General features: G+C 40.7%; 1 protein-coding gene across 10 annotated transcripts in view; it reads left to right on the forward strand.

The window, feature by feature from the left end:
- The window catches only part of TJP1 (tight junction protein 1), a 730,896-nt gene that overhangs the window by 372,523 nt on the left and 339,299 nt on the right, over positions 1-19,074 (forward strand). The window contains exon 1 of one of the 10 annotated variants that reach the window (XM_073618854.1): positions 615-909. The exons of the other annotated variants lie outside the window; for them this stretch is intronic. Coding sequence (XP_073474955.1) covers positions 841-909 — 69 coding nt within the window. The 5' untranslated portion in view covers positions 615-840. Of the gene's footprint in view, positions 1-614; positions 910-19,074 lie in introns of those variants that run through there. 10 annotated transcript variants of the gene reach the window in all.

Here is a 19,074-nt window from a genome sequence, read left to right on the forward strand (position 1 = left end):
ATCTAGTGCAGCTCTGCAAAGAACCCAATCAGCGTCCAGTCTTTATTGTCAAAGCATAATTGAACAAGCTGAGGTTAGAAGCTGATTGGCTACTATGCACAGCTGCACCAGATTCTGAGTGCTCCAGTTTTAGTAAATCTTCCTCTGTATTTTTACTTGCCCTTGGTTGGAAGATAGCAGCTAACACCGCTTCATTGTAACCACCAAGCAATGTAAAAATATTTTACTTCTTTAGTAAATAATCCCTATTAAATTACCTATGCGTGAAACAGCCCCAATAAATGACTTATAATTGTCATACATCTTGTACCTCTGCGCTAACAATCGTTGTATGTCAAATTCATAAATAAAAGATATGCTTTATTTAAATATATCAATAACCTGTTATTATTTTACCTGAATTAGTATTTTTTTTTTTTTTTTTAATCGAGAAACTCACCCACCTCCACCAGGACAAAATATAATTTGAAAAAATATACTTTCCAATGTGTTTTATTTTTCCACATACTTGCAGACTACAAAAGTAAAAAGTGGAGTTGGGTTTGCTAGAACACTCGCTGATCTACTTGTTCCTGTTCCGTTCTGTGTAATTACACTTGAAACAGAGGAAGTCTCACTGCTGTTCTCTGTAGCAATATGCTGCACAGACATTTTTGGCTTTGCTGTTCAAAGAGTTCCCTGTGTTCTGACTTTTTTCTTTGACTTTTTTTTTAACATTAAACGGACTGCTTCCTTTTTTTCTGAATCTCTGTGGTATGCAGTCTCTACAAACCACTCTCACGAGGATGTGAGGGATGAGACAGGGATTTTATACACACATTTAACAGAGAAACAGTGAACATGATGAAAGACAAGAAAGACTCGGTCACCTGTTCTCCCAGTCCCAAGTTAACGGAAAAGTCTGCTCCCGTAAGTAGTTGGATTTTCTTTTTATTTGCTCCCTTGAGCGTTGTCGCAGATAGCTTTTTTTTTAATCCTCCCACCTGTTCTATAAGACACCTGTCTCTTGTCTGCTTGTGATTGAATGCCCTTTTCTTGATTGACTGTCAGTTCTGAATCTTGTCTGATTCATAACAGCTAGATCAATCTGATTGATTGTTATTGGTAATATCTCCTCTTTGCTCCAGTCCAGCTAAGTGCCTGATGTTCATTTTACATTGGGGGTTGATTTACTAACATGCATGTTCACTTAGCTTGGTTAGCAATTCATAGTTCCATAGTAGGGGAGGTTGAAAAAAGACACAAGTCCATCAAGTCCAACCCATGTGTGTGATTATATTCAGTATTACATTGTATATCCCTGTATGTTGTGGTCATTCAGGTGCTTATCTAAATAGTTACATAGTAGGTGAGGTCAAAAAAAGACACAAGTCCATCCTTTAATCAACCCCATTGAGTGGCATAACTATCTATCAGTTATTGCATGTTAATTAATTATGGTCTTGGGTTTAGGGTGAGGTCTAATCCGTGACTTTATAACAATACGTTATAAAGTATTGTGCTTCACCATATGAAAAATTGTAATTGTAAATCATTTGTAATGCAACTTTATGATATGAAATATATGGTCCATCTTGTGTACAGAATACTAATCGTATATTCTAATTAACATCTCAGTAAGCCAGCTCTCATTAATTGTTAGCTGATTGGGTGCTTATATATTTTAAACTTAGGGCTTACACAATGCAGAGGTGCCATGGCGTGGCAGTTTGGCTTTCAATATGTTTGCAAATGTGTGGAAGAAAAGACTGTACTTTTTATCAGAATGTTATAGGTTTGTAGGTTGGCTTTCAGTTGGATTCCATAAGTTTTGTAATTTACGGAATGTTACACTATGTATCTACTGTTTACAAGAAATTTAGTGCACAAACATGTTGCTAAGAATACATCTAAAACGTTTTACATCTATATCTCATACATATCTAGCACTGATTTTATTTGAACGTTTAAAGCTCACACGGAGTTGAATGGAACTGTGTACCAAGCTTCTTGTACCATTTTGTGTTTGCTGTACAATTTGTACTGGAGAAGAAGCTGGTGTTTGAATCTGAATGAATGCCGTGTTTTAACTACCTCCCAGCCATAAACAACCTGCCATAGTGCATAATTCTCAATCAAAGTATGACAAGCTTTTTTTCCCTTATCTCACCAGTAAACTTAACCATCTGACTGCAGTTAGCAGATTAGCCAACGCAAGTACATTTTGCTACTTTATAGTATTGGCTGTTAGATCAGGGATTAACTACAACCTTTTCTCTTCAAGGCCACCTTTCTGCCTACATTTTTATATAATATAATACACAATATATGCTTAATGACTCCTGCAGTAGGATGAGAGTGGAGGGGGGTGTCTGTTTGTTTGGCTTAACCCCGGTAAAGAATGTCCAGACTGGCATGGTTCTCTCTATTAGGGAGGGAGCAGTGGTAGTCCACAGAGTTATGTTGAGAATGTGTCCACCATATCACTGGTAGTCCTCTGCAACTGATTCTATTCATCAATTTTCTTCTATAGCACCAAGACACTGGCTGTTGCTTTCCAGAAAACATTTCACCAGTCCTGACCTAAGGAAGCTAATTATATAATATTCTGCCTATCAGAGAGCATGCAAGAAGATGATAATTTATTGTCTGTTGAGAGGAGCCACTGTCAGCCCACTGTAGCCAAAAATACTCATCGTCAATAGCAATATTTCCATAGTTATAAGATATTGGTTGGCACTTTTCAGGAAATATTGCTCTAATCAAATGAGTCCATGCCCCAATTAATTCAAGGAAACTATCATTTTTGAGATGCTATAATTCTCCCCATCTAGTCCAAATGCAGTATTGGGAACATTTTCACATTTCCTTTTCCCTACCCTGCAACCACTTTTCATTAACAGCCTTACCAGATAGATATATACACTGCTTGAGCTCCTGTGCTCCAGCTCCTCTGGACTATGATTCAATGGTCTCTCAAGACCTGGTGTCACTGTTCTTGTATTATTTGACAGGTTTGCATATCTTTAACTGATGACAGGGGTTGTCAAACCCCCAATAGATTACCCAATATGTCTCCATACCACCTTCACCAAACTGTCATCGTAATCACCAGTCCTGCTCGGTACCAGTATGACTTCAGAAGATAGTATTACTTTATTTATGGATAGCCAGGAAAACAACAGCTGGAAGAAAATCATAAGGATTTTTATCATATTTCTTTATATAAAAATGGAAAATCATGAATAAACAATCTAGCTACATGCAGCAAGCTTTCATTTTAGGTATAATAATGCAGAACATTGTGTTTCAATGCTTTAAAATTATTTAGACATACAGCACTATACCCCTATTATTTGGTTCCCATACCCTAAAAAGTGGATCCAAGAATGGATAACCCCTGCAAAAATTCCCTGCCTTATGGATGCCACTGAGAGATGATATTGTTGTATTGTTATATTTATTGTAAAAAGTATAGAAAACAATAGAACCTACCCCAGCAACAGTATACCCCCCTAGCAACAATAGACCCCACCCCAGCAACAATAGATCCCCCACACAACAATAGACTCCTCCCCAGCAACAATGGACTCCCCGCAACAAAATACCACCCCAGCAACAATAGACCCCCAGCAGCAACAACAGATCTTACTGGAGCCAGCATCAAGAGACCTTTCCCTCAGTTGTAGATCCCTCCCAGCAACATTTGACCCCCAGCAACAATGGACTCCCACCAGCAACAAAGAACTACCCAGCAACAATAGAAACCAAACCAAAATAAATCCCCACCTGCAACAATAGATCCCTCAGCACACCCTAGCCCTCCTTGCCATTGCAGACATTCAGTGCTGAAGGTCCCGGTACTGCGTTCCCCCATGTTCCCACTGAAAAAAAAAACGCTCTGGTGTGAACACAGTGGAAAGTGGTGGCTCCTGCTGTGCAGCAGCTTGTATGACCTCCCCTATAATGTACCTAAGTAATAATAAACCCACAGCCCAGCTACTCTTTTCTTTCTTGCTTTATTAGTGCTGAAATTCAGCTGCAGTCCCATTCCTCAGCAACATGAAATACGTAAAGCTTGTTGGATTGCTGGTTGGATTATGTTCAGCCTCTGTCTCCTATCCCATTATATATAAATTTATATTGTAGTTAGTGTGGTGGTTTTACTGTCAGTATCATAACCTCTGTAAATGAATATGCTTCATCAGTATCTTGAACTATTAAACATTACAGCAGTGACTACAGTTTAATGGTCAGGTATAAAGTGTGCTTCAGACTCCAATAAGATTGCATGAGTCATGCTGTTTTTAAAAGCAGTCTCCAAGTAATCAATATCTACAGTCATTGACATAAAGGTACATATATTCTCTTAATTAGTGGCCTGTGGGCTACACGCCGTCTCATGGAGAAATTAATCATTGTCAATTAGTGAAGCAAAGATGAAAAGGAAATCAATACATGTACAATACAATCATAAAGTGAAAGTTTGAAAGTCTGTAGGACCTTTCTAAATGATCAGGGTTTTTTTGGGGGGATTTGGGAGTACATGGATCATAGAGTACATAATTCATAGCTAGGCACAGATCAGCTTAAGAGCAATACCCAGGGAAACAGTAGCCTCTCCTTAAATCAGTCACTGGTGCACTGGCACCCACTTCCATACTCAGCCAACGATGAAGCTTGCTTCTTCTCATTTTAGAAAAGGGAAGGATTTTGGGGTTGATTTACTAAAGGCAAATCAATTGTGCAATCATCATGCAAGAACTTAGTAAATGAGCGGAAGTTCTGCTGACTTCCATCATCCAATCATGTGTAAGCAAAATTGCTGTTTTATATTTTCCTTGCACGTGATTGGGTATCCTTTGTAAAGTGAAGGGCGGCAGCTCCTATGTCCTCTCCACGGCGGCTTCTGCCGTGTGTCTCCTCTCTCCTCCTCCTAGGCACTAGGCGTCCAGTAGGATCGCATGTCCTTTCAGCCATTCGGGTGATGGGTCTCAAGATACGCTTCCTGATTGGCCGGGAGCAGGATTAGTGTGAGAATAGCGAATATTCATTGTGGCTCGAGGCGCATCTTTTTGAAGCCTATTAGAGTCTCCGTGCTTCAAAAAAAAAAAATAGCCCCCCCATTGGAATCCATGGTCCGGCGCCCTGTATGTAGATCAGGGGGCCGGACGCATGGATAGGGAGGGGGGGGCAGCACCCGTGCACCCCTAATGAACGGGCTGCCACTGAATATATATATAATTATTATTATACAGGATTTATATAGCACGAGCAGTTTGTGTAGGGCTTTACAGCGTGAGGGCAGACAGCACGGTTACAATACAATTCAATACAGAAGTGCATATGTAAAGTGCTGCGTATAATGACGGCGCTGTATAAGTACCTGTAATAAATAAACAAACATTTGTGACCATTACCCAGTACTGCAGTTCTCCAAATTGTGACTTATGGAGATGTCAATCACAGCAACAGTGATGTGGTGGGTAGACCACTGCTGTGCCATTTAACAGGTGATAGAGAAAAAGTGACCACCTTCAAAGAAAAAGTTTTCCTTTTTTAGTGCACAGGGCTATATACAGATTCTGGACTTTTCCAGCTGGAAAGATGACATAAGATTGCTCTTTTTTTTTTAACCTCATTCAGTGTGCATACTATGTGTGTATTCATATTGTAGGTTGATATTGCAGCACACTAGAAGCCACAGCTGAAGTCTAATTTGCACTCATCAAGATTGTAGATCTATCTAGCAACTAATTTGTTTGGTTGCTGAAGCACAGGACGATTTTCAGAGATGAGTTTGCCCTGTAGCATGAAAGCAGAATCAGACACCATGGCTTTCCTGGAAGCATTGCGCAGGCCTGTCACATTCAATGTGTATTGAGGCATGCCACGATCTCGAACATCTCTCTCCCAAATCCCAACCAGCCTTCTGAGGTCCCAGAGCTCATTAGCTCACAGGGTTTGAGGTTAGTGCCTGAAATGGCAGATCTCAGGCTAAAAGATGGGTCAGTTTAAATTTGTTTATGCCTCAAAGTGTGTCCACGCAACTGACACAAGGACATTCGGAAGGATAGAGCAATAGAAGTCAGTCAGCTACGTTTTAATGAATGGTTATATAGTTTTTATTTTTTCCTGCATTCATAACATTAATACAGTTGATTCACATAGACATACTAAATAATTGATTCATTCATTAATAACACAGGATTATTAAACTGTAGATGGCTGCATATTTTAAGGACCGGTGTCTGCATATGGAGAGGCAGAACGCTAAACTATTAATAGCAAGGACCTCTGTTAGGAGATGCCAATAGAAGTCTATAGTCATAGACTATGGCAGTGCCCTTTTTGTGGATGTTATAGAGGGATGCTGACTATTTGCCTTATGCTTACAGTGCAATCCCCTCTCCTGTGATGATACATAAAATCTAGTATCACGTGCCCTTTAATGAAAGCATTTTTTATTTTCACTCTTAATTTTATTAGAAAATTTTATATAAATAGACAAATATACATACATTAATGGCACAATCATGCCATCAGTCAATTTACAAATACATTGTACAAGCTTACATAACAAAAACAACAACAAAAAAGGAGACAACTACAAAACAAAAAGAAAAAAAAAAGATGGGGGAAAATGATGGCAACACATAATTATGTTTTGAAAGATTATTATGTCTTATTTAGATTCTGCTCAAGTTCCCATAAATCATTCTAATTTCCTGATGACTCCCTAAAAGTCCTCCAGGGGCCCTTACCTGACGGCATTTTTCATATGTATCCAATATATGTGCCAGGAGGGTCTCCATCTTCTCAATGTAATCCATTTCCATTATCCATTCCTTCACTAATGGGGATTGTATTGATCTCCAATGTGGCAGGATAACCATTTTTTAATGCAGAGATGGACTTAACACATATAAACAAGAAGGTGAGTTGTTATAAGTAAGCTGTTCGAGATTGTTAGTTATTGACAGCATGGTAAAATGTAGTTCCTTTTACTTTCCTAAATTTGTGGTCATATGAGGCTCCAGGTCCAGTGTCTTCTCCTCTTTCTAACACAAAGTTGAAGGTTCCTTCTGCGTGTGACCACGTTGCCACCCGAGTTACAGGCCCTCTCACTGTCCAGAATACTGCATGGCGTGATGACCTCATTGTGAGAGGACCAATCAGTGCAGATATAGACTGCAGTGTGGATAACTGATTTCTACTCCTGGAGGTGCCACCAACTAGGGACACAGATAGTGAATTCTGGTGGGTCAAAAAAGCAGTTAGAGGGTTTTTTAAGAAGGAAAAAGCTGTATGATATTTCAGCTTTTGGTAGATGCTAGAGAATTAAACCACCTGAAATTCTTATATCTGTCATGCACTCTATTGCTGGGATATCTGTGCTTGAGTTCCTTGGCATACATACCATGGCCATAACTATTGTGAGAGGTTCTCCATTCTCCATTTTTAAAAATATTATCAAAGTGGTGCATTAAAGGAGAAGTATAGTCAAAGCTGTAAAGCCTGCTGTCAGCCTGACGTCACAGAGCCATTCCAGGCTGGCAAAATATCACACCCATATGGTCGGGATCCACCCAGGAGCCTGGACCAGCACCTGGCTCCGCCTCTGAGCGAGACGCTGAGAGACTTAGCCAGCTGTTCCTGCCCCCTCCACAGCCCAGCACTCCAGTGAGTGCTGGAGGGGCAAAGCAGAGAGCAGTCACCACTCTGTGCTCAGAACAGTGGAGAGAACAGAACAATCAATGGTGTTTGATCACTCAGTTCTCAGCCTTAGAGACGGTGGGGGACAGATCACATCGATACTGCATCCACCTAGGTACGTATGATTTTTTTTTTTAAATGTACCCTATACTTCTCTTTTAATGTAAACAAATCTTCTGTGTCACAGGATCCCCCCTTACCCCCCTTGTACTTACCTGAGCTCGATTTCGATCCAGTGCTGTGAATGAGATCAGTGGCTCTCTCCACTCTCTCCCTCCTCACAGGGAGGGAGGCTCCCACTACTGTCAATCAAATTCTGTGACAAGTGAGTATCAATAGATGCAGACAAAAGCAGCTTTCTATGGGAGCACTCGGTGGGGGGAGAAGCCAGGAGTACCAACGGGGGACCACATAAGAGGATCGGGGCTGCTCTGTGCAAAGCCATTGCACAGAGAAGGTAAATATGACATGTTTGTTATCTTATTTTTTTAAAAAAGCTTTACAATCACTTTAAATGTAACAATAGGAGCTCAACCACAGAGAAGTGGGCAGAATTATGGCAAGGGGATCTTTCTTTTGGATTTTCCTGGGGTGAGTCAACCCATGAGGCTCCTCCCATATAACTAAACTATCATTTTGGGAAGACTGCCCCTTTTCCAAAACAGTTTATACTGATTCATTTGCACTGTTTATATTGTTTCAGGTCTCATCTCAGCAACTAATACTCTTGTAGACCCCTAATTATATACAGTATTATACATCTACGTTTCATGCTAATAAATGATTGGCAAAAACAAGTTTTCTTGAGAAATTAACAAATTTGATGATCCTGGAATTCTTGGATTGCGAGAAAGAACCATCTATAAATAGTTAATGAAAGCATCTACATAAACATCCACAGTGGAATAACAATATACTTTTTTGCCATTTGATAAATTGAGGCTTAGGTTTTTAAAGACAGCTGTGAATAATAGGAAATCTAGTGACTTTGTAGGTTTGAACTTGAAAATACTGGAGGACGGTGCCTTTCCTGATCAAGGTCATTGATTACAAATATGCAAACTGAATAAATGAATCTAAGGATAAGTCCATTTTTCAATTTTATGTATAAAAATTCAAAGCAATATTTTATATATAAAAACCTTGACTGGAGCTTGATATATAATTGTAGAAAAAATGCTTGTTTAAACACTAGAAAAGCCTAAAATATTTCCTCTTTACACAGTTTTTTTAATGTAAATGATTCAGTTGGCATATCCCTGAACTGTACAATGTCTGCTTGACCTGTGTTTCTGTAAAGCTGGCCATACAGGGTTCAGATTTTTTCATTCGGCCAGTGGTTCATCCACCTCAAATGTATGGATGGGGGAATCCTCCCTTCTGCATATTGTATTCTGACAATAGGGAAACTCCCCGCTGTCAAAATATACAGACCAGTATAGCAGCCTATTGCCTGCAGCACTGATTGAGCAGCTTTTATTCGACAGGGCAGTTGAACAGAAGTTAATTGGTAAATTGACCTCTGTTCAACTGCAGTGGCCACAAATGGATCGAAATTTGTCTAGTCCCTGCTGAACCGGTCAAATTTCATGTGTGGCCAGTTTTAGGCTCTAGTGTTTTCACATTTAAATGAGATTTCCATTCAACAGTGAGATATTAGATGTTAATGTTACTTATGTTCAAGCACTCATTACACTGCTGAGATCTTGGTCTGTGATTTCTTATTGATCTCTTAAAAAGACCCTTTTGCTTGTTGTTTACCTGTAAATGCCTCCCTAGTGTAGATGTCCAAAATCAATTCTGGGAGCCGCCATCTTGGATGTGAAGTCAGCAGCACCAGTAGACTCAGAGCTGTCACTAAAATTATACTCCATAGAATTCCTCTTCACTTCTCCCCCTGGCTGCTACATACAAAGGTTATGTAGGGTGGAATGGAGGAACAGGGCCAGCACAAAGAATAATTATACACCCCCAGAAGAGGAGAGGGCTATGACATGCAAGGGGCTGTGTTAGGGAATTGACTAATCAATTTTTCTAGCACAGGCACATTGCAAGTGGGTAAAAAATCATTTTGGAAAGAAAAACCACTGTTGGTAAGCATTTAAAATGCTTGATTTTTCCTGCCTGCAGTTTTTTTTTAAGGTGGTGTCATGGTCTTTTTAAAGCCCAACTACAAGAATGGGTCCCACTGCATGGGTTAAATGCTTGTTATGCCTAGGGAGTATAGGAGAGGCAGAATTTCTTACCCTATCCGCTGTTTTGGCTGTCCTCTTCTCCCTGAAACTCCAGTCTGTCTGTTGTCCTTCGGCCTAGTCATATACAGTACAGAACTAATAACCCTGGGTATGTGGTGGGGTTGAGTGCGTGACAGCAGCTTAGAAATGAGGCTGCAGGGGAATGGTCACACCACTGGAGGGATTCTGCTAGAGCGACCCTACTGGAGTGTGGAATAAATATTCCAGAACCCTTAGACATAATGAGTATTTAAAGTGGATGTAAACCCAATGTCAACTACTACCATAAGGGTTATCTATAAGGATATACATGTCTTCTGCATGTATCTTTACCTGTCAAATGTCTCCCCTCTGTCTGTTATTAGACCCGAAAAACTGCATATTCTGTGGGTGGGTCTGTTGTCTGGAGCTCGGTGGGTGGAGTCGTGATGTCAGTAGACTCCCCGCCCACCTCTACACTCCTCTTGTCAATATGCATTTTCTCCTGTGTATTTCTTATACTGAACTTCTGCTATGATCTCTAACATCCAGTGAAAAGACAGGAAAGTAACCACATGACTTCAGCATGCCAAATCATGCTGAGGTGTGGAACAGCCAATCCTTGCAGAGCTGCTGAAGAAAGAAGTGGGAGAGAATTCAAAAATAATGCATGTCTTAGGCTAGTGCACGAGATGTAAATCACCTGTCACTCACAGCAAGGGGGAGGATTTGACAAAGTTTTTCTCAGTTTGTCAAGATTTTTCTCACTGAACAATAAAAGAGGATTGCTCAGAGATGGATTAACTCTGTGTGGCAAGACTGGGCTCAAATGATAGGAAATCTTATACTCTACAGTATGATAGAAAAAAAAAAAAAAATCGGGTTTACATCCACTTTAACCCTTTCAGACCGGGGGGGGAGGGTTATCCCACTGCAAGGGTAGTTTCTTTTTCCAATTCCTAGAGTTGGGCTTTAGTGTTTGACACTTGCCAGAGTCAGAGAACTAAAGGTCGGGTGTATTGGAACTTCAGAACTACATTACTGGAAGGAAGACACTTAAACAAAATCTACAAAACCTGCAGCTATAAGGATATAAGATTGCCCTGTCTATTGTGCAGAAATGACCACCAGTTACTTGTCACCCGATTTCCTCTACAGGGAACCTTATAAATGTGAGGCACATAGTGACAGCTACTGTGGTTTTCAAGTCTGCTTTCACTCTTCTTGCTATTTGAACCTCACCATAGGTAAGTAAGGCCACCTTTGTCAGTGATGAGTCAACTGGGTGGAAAGGGAGGTGGGGGACAGATATGGTAGCAGCAAGAGCTGGTTGCTTTTTGCACAATAGAGCACACTGATTTTTAGGGCTGATGAAATGCCCTACAAGAAACATTTAATAGCAACATTTAGGCACCTTAGGTGCATACTACACAATGTCGGTGGAGTACCTTCAAGGTTTACCCTGCCAGTCTTAATTTACCTTTATTCACTGTAAAGCACTTGCAAATATGCTTTCACTTTCTAAGTTCTAATAGATGGATCAAAACAATTAATTTAGGTCTTTGTTGTAGCTTAATACACATTTGCACCTGTTTCTGTAATCTGTAAGTGCATGATACATTTTTGTGCATAATAAGAACAAGCATTCTGTACGTCTCCATGTAATGTCTAGTTTAATGAAAACCTTTCACAAACTAGGGCAATTCAGAATTATTGTTTAGTGAAAAATACATAATCCAATGTTACCTTGAATGATATTTAGGCAACCAACTTTATATATAAATTTCTATTAGCAAAAGTCAAGTTTGCCATGTTGCTCCCACCTATTGAGTCTTCCTATTGCTCAGCGAAATTGGCCATCTCATGGAAGGGCCTATATGTGGGTTGGTGGGAGAGAATGGGGCCAGGCTCATCTTTTACATGTGAAAAGATTAGCATGTAACCTTAGCTTCCTTTACCTCTGATCTACTGGTTGTTTTGTCATGCAGCTTTTACTGAAATTAACTTCTGGTCATGTAAGTTTTTTTATCTGTTCAGTTTGAGTTGTCCAGGCTTATGATGGGTTAGTAACATGTGAATGTATTACTCATGCCTTTTATAAGCTTTAGTTGTGCTATTTACAAATTCTTGTAAATATATCATATTTATATGCAAGCACTGATTAGCTCACTGCTGGGTTGGGACTAATAAACGGGCCTGTTTTATAAAGCATGTCAACTCATATCCCTGTATCACACGTTTTGTCATATAAAATCAAGCTTGAATGTTTTTGCATTGTGAGTCGCGACCCACCTTGTCTCCATATTGTGGATCATGTACACAGTCTGTATTGATTACTGTAGAGTAAACGTGTTATGAAAGGAATACGTAAGCTGACCTCCTTCTGAAAATGCTAGCTGCCTATCATGCTAATTTAGTGTTTTCAATACGTTTGGAGTCACTGGGCCAGAACACATATGTAAATCAGGACAGTCAGAAGTCCTTAGAAGTATATTGGTCACATGGCAATGACATAAGTTATCAGCATGACAGCCAGACAACTAGCATTTTCAGGAGATGGCAACAATGGCAGCCTCTGTGTTTGTGTTTTTTTTACTGTTTTTCTATAAAGGAAATCTCTACCCCTCAGCTCACTCCCTCTGTCTCCTCACATATCACAAATTTACTATCAGATATATCAGTCTGGATGTCACACTACTTCCTCAAACTCAATCTATCCAAAACCGAACTTATAATTTTTCCTCCCCTATATGCCCCTTCCTCTGATCTCTCTTTCAAAATCGATGGCACAACTATAAGCCCATCCCCACATGCCAAGGTTCTAGGTGTAGTCCTAGACTCTGAACTCACCTTTAAGCACCAGGTCCAATCACTGTCCAAATCCTGCCGCCTCAACCTCCACAACATCTCCAAATTACACCCATTTCTAACCAATGACACAACAAAGCTCTTAATTCACTCGCTGGTCATCTCTCGCCTTGACTACTGCAACTCCCTCCTCATTGGCCTACCTCTACATAGTCTATCACCTCTTTAATCCATCATAAATGCTGCTGCCAGACTCATCCACCTTACCAATCGCTCTGTGTCTGCCACTCCTCTCTGTCAATCCCTCCACTGGCTTCTGCTCGGCCAAAGAATTAAATTCAAAATACTAACAACTACGTACAAAGCCATCCACAATTTCACCCCCCAGCTACATCACTAGCTTAGTCTCTAAATACCAACCTACTCGTTCTCTTCATTCCTCTCAAGACCTCCTGCTCTCTAGCTCCCTCGTCACCTCCTCCCATGCTCGCCTCCAGGACTTTTCCAAAGCCTCTCTAATTCTATGGAATGCCCTACCCCAATCTGTCCGCTTAACTCCTACTCTATTAGCTTTTAGATGATCCCTGAAAATCCTTCTCTTCAGAGTAGCCTACCCTACCCACACCTAAGAACTGTTTTTTAATTTTCTCCATCAGCTCACCCCCCCCCAGTTATTGTTTCCACTTGACCCTCCCTTCTAGATTGTAAGCTCTAATGAGCAGGGCCCTCTGATCCCTCCTGTATTGATTTGTATTGTAAGTGTACTGTCTGCCCTCATGTTGTAAAGCGCTGCGCAAACTGTTGGCGCGGTATAAATTCTGTATAATAATAATATTAATAATATAGAAATTTTATATACAACTCTAAAGCAGACCAAAATGAGGGATAAATGAAGAGGGACAGAGGGACTTTGTTCCAAATCAGGGACAGTCCCTCCAAGTCAGAGACAGTTGGGAGCTATGCTATTGTTATTACAATGCTGATGTTATAAAATGAAAGTGCATTGTCTTTCATTTTAGAGCTTTAGCATTGTAATAGCAATGCAAACAATAGCATAGCTCCCAACTGTCCCTGATTTCGAGGGACTGTCCCTGATTTGGAACAAAGTGCCTTTGTCCCTCTTCATTTGTCCCACATTTTGGTCTGATCTATATAGTTGTGTATAAAATGCACTTTTTATCTTTCAAAAAGTGTTTCCCATTGCTAAAACTTTCATCCAATTTCTAAATTGCTGCATTTGTAAATTTCAAAAGCAAGTATAAAGGAATAGCAGTGGTGAAAAAAAAGGAATTGTGGGTTTAAATAATTTTTTTGTACAATTCACCTTTAAGGGGCCTGGTAAGGTTGTGTCCCATGCCGACATACTTTTACTGATAGGTGTCCCTCGCTCCCATCTCAAAAAGTTGGGATGTATGCAATAGTTATTTCTCACAATCCAACATAAACTTACTTGAAAAATCTCCTCTCATGTTATGAGTTCTGCCTGCCTGCGTGGCCATTTTCCTGGATTCCCTGCATGCTTTGTAGCTTCTCCTCTGCTGTTTACTTTTAATTTCTAAGGACTACATACCCCATGGTACCTTGCTGCCTGTAAGCAGGGATTCCTGTACTGACTCCACCTCCTGAAACTCCTCCTCTCAGCACCTCTGTAGCTCAGAAGGCAGGTGTTCTGTCGAAAAACTCCAACTCTCCAAAATCTCCAACCACTTCACTTCTGGTGACTGTCCGGCAGCAATAATTGGAGATTTCGACGAGTTGCTTTTTTTCACAGAACACCGGCAGTGTATACAGTACAGTACCGGAGGAGTTGCCTGTTTTGACAGAACACTGGGTAAGGAGGAAAAAAGTTGTAGCCACCTTGGAGACGGCCATCTTGTTGGTTAGTATCGGGCGGACTAACAATGTCCACTCATTATATCATGTACTGTATTGTATACGCTGCAAGCAGGCAACTCGTCGGAATCCCCAATTATTGCTGCTGGAGAGTCATCGGAAGTGACGTGGTTGGAGATTTTGGCGAGTTGGAGTAGGCTATCAATAATTAAAATACAATGTGGAAATTATATATGATTTAAAATGTTGACCATATATACTGTATGCTTTAAAGCTGATCGAGAATAAGGGGTTTGTTCATTAAAACTGGAGAGTGCAAAATCAGGCTTATTTCTCCATAGAAATCAATCAGCTTCCAGGTTTTATTGCCAAAGCTTAATTGAACAAGCTGAGGCTAGAAGTTGATTGGTTTCTATGTAGAAGTGAGCCTGATTTTGCCTCTCCAGCTTTAGTAAATAAACCCCTAAATGACTAGTGTGTTTTTGTTTTAAGGAATTATATAAAAATGATATTAGTTGTTAGAACATGCTGTTTGGCGTTAGCAGCCACAGTGTTTGCTTAGCGTTTCACTGACATAGTGCTTGCATGACACTTTGATCATTGTGCTGTTTTGAAACTAATGATAAAGTGTTGTAAAGGATGACAAATGATGGACCTAGTTTACATAGGGGTGTTATAAATGCAATCTAAATAAACAGTTGAACAGAGATGACTTCAATCTACCCCTCAATATAGATAATCACACATCTTTACTCGCATGGCTCGCATGAAAAATGGGGAGACCAGTCACATTCAATTAATGTAAACTTAAGCCTTGTTGTCAGTGCAATCCTCAGATTCTCTGAGTTAAAAGCAACTTATTTGCCACTAGCGATATGATGGCCCCAAACTGCCAGGATCATGCATGCTTTAGTTTTAAGATACAAGGGGATCAATGTTTAATACTCCTCTTGACACTGGCCAAACGAAGTAAAAACTCAGATCACTAAGAGCAAATGCAAAGTTAGATATAGATGACTAGGAAGAAAGGTTACGCCTAATGAAAGAAAGTGTCACAGTATAATGTATACTGCGCATATATTCATCAATTGTTTATGCTTTGTGTGTGCAAGTAAACCCATCACAAATACGAGAAACGCTTAGTAAACATATGATTGTATGAACATAAAATGTATTATTAGAGGTGACCTTCAGAAAGCAACATATCAAAACACTCCTGAATACAGTGGTATAGGCAGCTGGTTTTCAGGAAAAGACTGGCAAAAGAAAAACATTGCAATATAGTGCTACCCCCATAGGGGCCTCCATGAATTTTCAGGTTGCTTCCCCAAAAGTAGTGCAGAGGCAGCCAGGCACGCAACAACAGTCCACTAACTGTGGCTCATTGATCAGTCTAGGGGTTATCTCTTTTTTAAGGTATATTTGCTAGTCAAAATTTGCGAGTAGATTTGGGGTGATGTGGGATACTCCAAACATAAGTATTGTTAGCAGAGGACACCTCTCTCTCTCTCTCTCTCTCTCTCAGTAACAGAACCACAACTAGAGGTAGATTGGAAACATCTATAAGTTCATTGCTGGGGAGCATGAAGTAGATTTAGCACAGGTATAGATAGACTGGAATAGTCTATAGGTTCATGGCTGGGACCATGAAGTAGCTTGGAGGTGCAGCACAGAAACGGGGCTCTACTCACAGAATCCTGGGACAAGATCAGTCCATAGGTGTAGCCTCTTGTAAAGTGATCCAGCATCTAATCCAAAGGGAGCCAGGGGCAAGCAGAACCCTTTGCTCAGCTCACAGACTCATCCACTCAGAGTGGAAAAAGGCAATCTCCACAGGGCTCCAGGCTATTTAACAGCAGCCCAGACACTGTCTGGTCACACCTCCCCGATTAGTCTAAACCCTGCTCAATATTCAGGCTGATCATTTGAATTCTCCTTCCCTAAGCTCAAAAACTTCTTCTAGATCACATGTGTTAAACACAAGGCCCCAGGGCCGAATTTGACCCACCAGAACATTCATGTGTCCTGCAGCTGCGGCACCCCCTTATCTCCACCCTCACCCTATCTCAGCAGTCGGCAGTAGGGAGGAAGACAGGACTCCTCTTACAGAGCATCTCTGTGCAACTGCAGCACCCCCCCATCTCCACCTCACCTGGTCTCAGCATTCAGCACACTTTAGCAGCTCCTCTTGTTGTCCTTCCCCAGACTCTGCACTTTCTGCTTCCCAGCTCCGCCCCCAGCTTCTTCCCTGCAGCAGCACAAAGTAAAGGGGGTGCACTGTGATGTAAGGGAGGGTGGGAGACTCTTGACATCTGATGTAAGGAGGGGGGCTGGGTGCTCTGGACATCTAGTCTTACAGATACAAAGGGTCCCCTTTGGAGGCAATCATAATGCTGAACAGACCAGACCAAACAATTGCTGCTCCCCTGGTTACAGCAAGAGCCAAAAACTAAATTTGCCTAACTAGGAGAGTGCTACATTAATCTAGCTAAGGGCTTCATTTTAAAGTATTTGCATAAGTACTGACACACCTTGTGATGTGTAGAGGCTGAAGAACCTCTTTGGATCTGTAACCCTTTCACTAAACTGCAGAAAGTTCACAAAAGAGGGGACAGCAAGACAACAGTTCTACTGAAAGGAAGGATTACTCATAGCTTCTTCTTAAAAACCTGAGGTGTGGAATAGTCAGTATAAACTGGCTTTTGAAGTCAATAAATACTGAACTTCCAGCATCTCCTTGAGTATTTCTTTACTGAAAAAGCACCTGGACATACACAGAGCAATCGCTGACGTGTTTATGTCTCACACAGCATAAGACCTGCCATACACGGTTTAAATCGTGGCCGGTTAAACAGGAACCGGCCGAGATTCGAACCATTGATGGGCAGGCTGAATGTACCAAATTGATCAATCGATGGCTTCCTCCGCCCACCGGTTGCAGACAAGAAATTTGCACCATGTTGCCTGCCTTAGTCATAGCTAAAACCAAATTAACAGTTTTTTGTTCGTTCAAGAAAAATTCATCCTTGATTTTCCTTGTCACTGTGGTTGAAAATTACCCTTTTGACCCCATTAATAGAGAATCTAACAAACATTTTTTTCTAAGGAAACTCTACTCAGTATAGCCAACTTAAGACCACCCGAGGCAAAAATGTGTCAGTGGTTGCTCTGTGTTTCCAGGAGCTTTATCCACAAAGAAATATTGAGGGAGATGCTGGTGTGGCGGTAATTTATTGACTTTATGCACATATTTCTTGGAAGGAGGAATGTTTCCGTGGCTTGATGTAAGGGTGAGCTTTTCTTTTAGATTTTTAGGTCTTATGACCAGGACCATTAGGGTAGCTGTCTTTTGCCCCCCAGCACTTACTGACTTTGTTGCTATCTCTATTCATTACTAGTATGTCTTTGCTGGTCCCAACTTTTACAACTTGTTCTGTTTCAATGATCACAACAGAGAATCTTCTGATGCTCGGGCAGGCAGTAACAGTGCAGATGGTGAGTCACAGGATGTTCACACCAGGTCTGTAAATATATGGTGCCAACGATCAGATCTCCCTCCACTTAAAAATATGTTTTTATGGAGATACAGTAAAGATTTTGGGTTGCGTAGCCAACTTTCTATACTCACACTGGCAATTGGTTTATCCCCTCTACGGTTCATTTGTGTAACATGAGTGCTCCAAACTATGCCCGGGTACAGTTATGTGCACCACTTGGAAGAGGTGGTCTGGGGCACAGTCCACATGTAGTCCAATATGGTTCACATCAGTATGAGTGCAAACCATGATCAACAAACTCTCCATAGATCACCAAGCACGGGAGCAGGGATCATTGTGGTCTGGCTGAAAGGGTTGATGATATAAGCGTGCCTGGGAAGTATTACTTTCAATCAGAGTGTGAATGCAGACTACTTGGGGAGTGGAGAGGGGGGTGTCAATCGAACTTGGGCACAGTTTGATTCAACATCCATCAAAATCCATTGTATCATGTCACTGCATTTGATATGCTGTTAAAAATAATTCTTTACTGGAATGTTAACATAGGCACACTGTAGTTTTTAATCTGGACAGTATCTATAAAGATTTTTTTTAAAAGATGAACATCTGCAACTAGGAGAAATCACTGCCCTATGCGCCCTTGTGTTACTACATATTTGAAAGACTAGGCATTTGATCATGTGATATCTAGTAAAGACAAAAATTAGATTTCAAATTGGCTCTTCCTCAGCAGCGATCATGTGACCGGGTGCCGAGGTTTGCACATGTGACCAGCACTGGAGGGAGTCCAGAGCATTCATTTCTCCAGGAATCCTAAATATTCTAGCTCTTCTGTTTCTCATTTTCTATCTATGTAGGAAAAGCTGTAACATTTGGGGGTAGGTCCACTGTAAATGAAAAAAAAACACCTTAAAATAATAAACATTCTCCTTTTTTCAGCAGACATTGGTTTTCTTTCTACTCTACAAGAAATTCGCTCTGTTCTTTGATATTATGGGATTTTAAAATGTGCAGCTGCAGTTTCTTCA

This window comes from Aquarana catesbeiana, linkage group LG03, assembly GCF_042186555.1.
Source record: "Aquarana catesbeiana isolate 2022-GZ linkage group LG03, ASM4218655v1, whole genome shotgun sequence".
Lineage (NCBI taxonomy): Eukaryota > Metazoa > Chordata > Amphibia > Anura > Ranidae > Aquarana > Aquarana catesbeiana.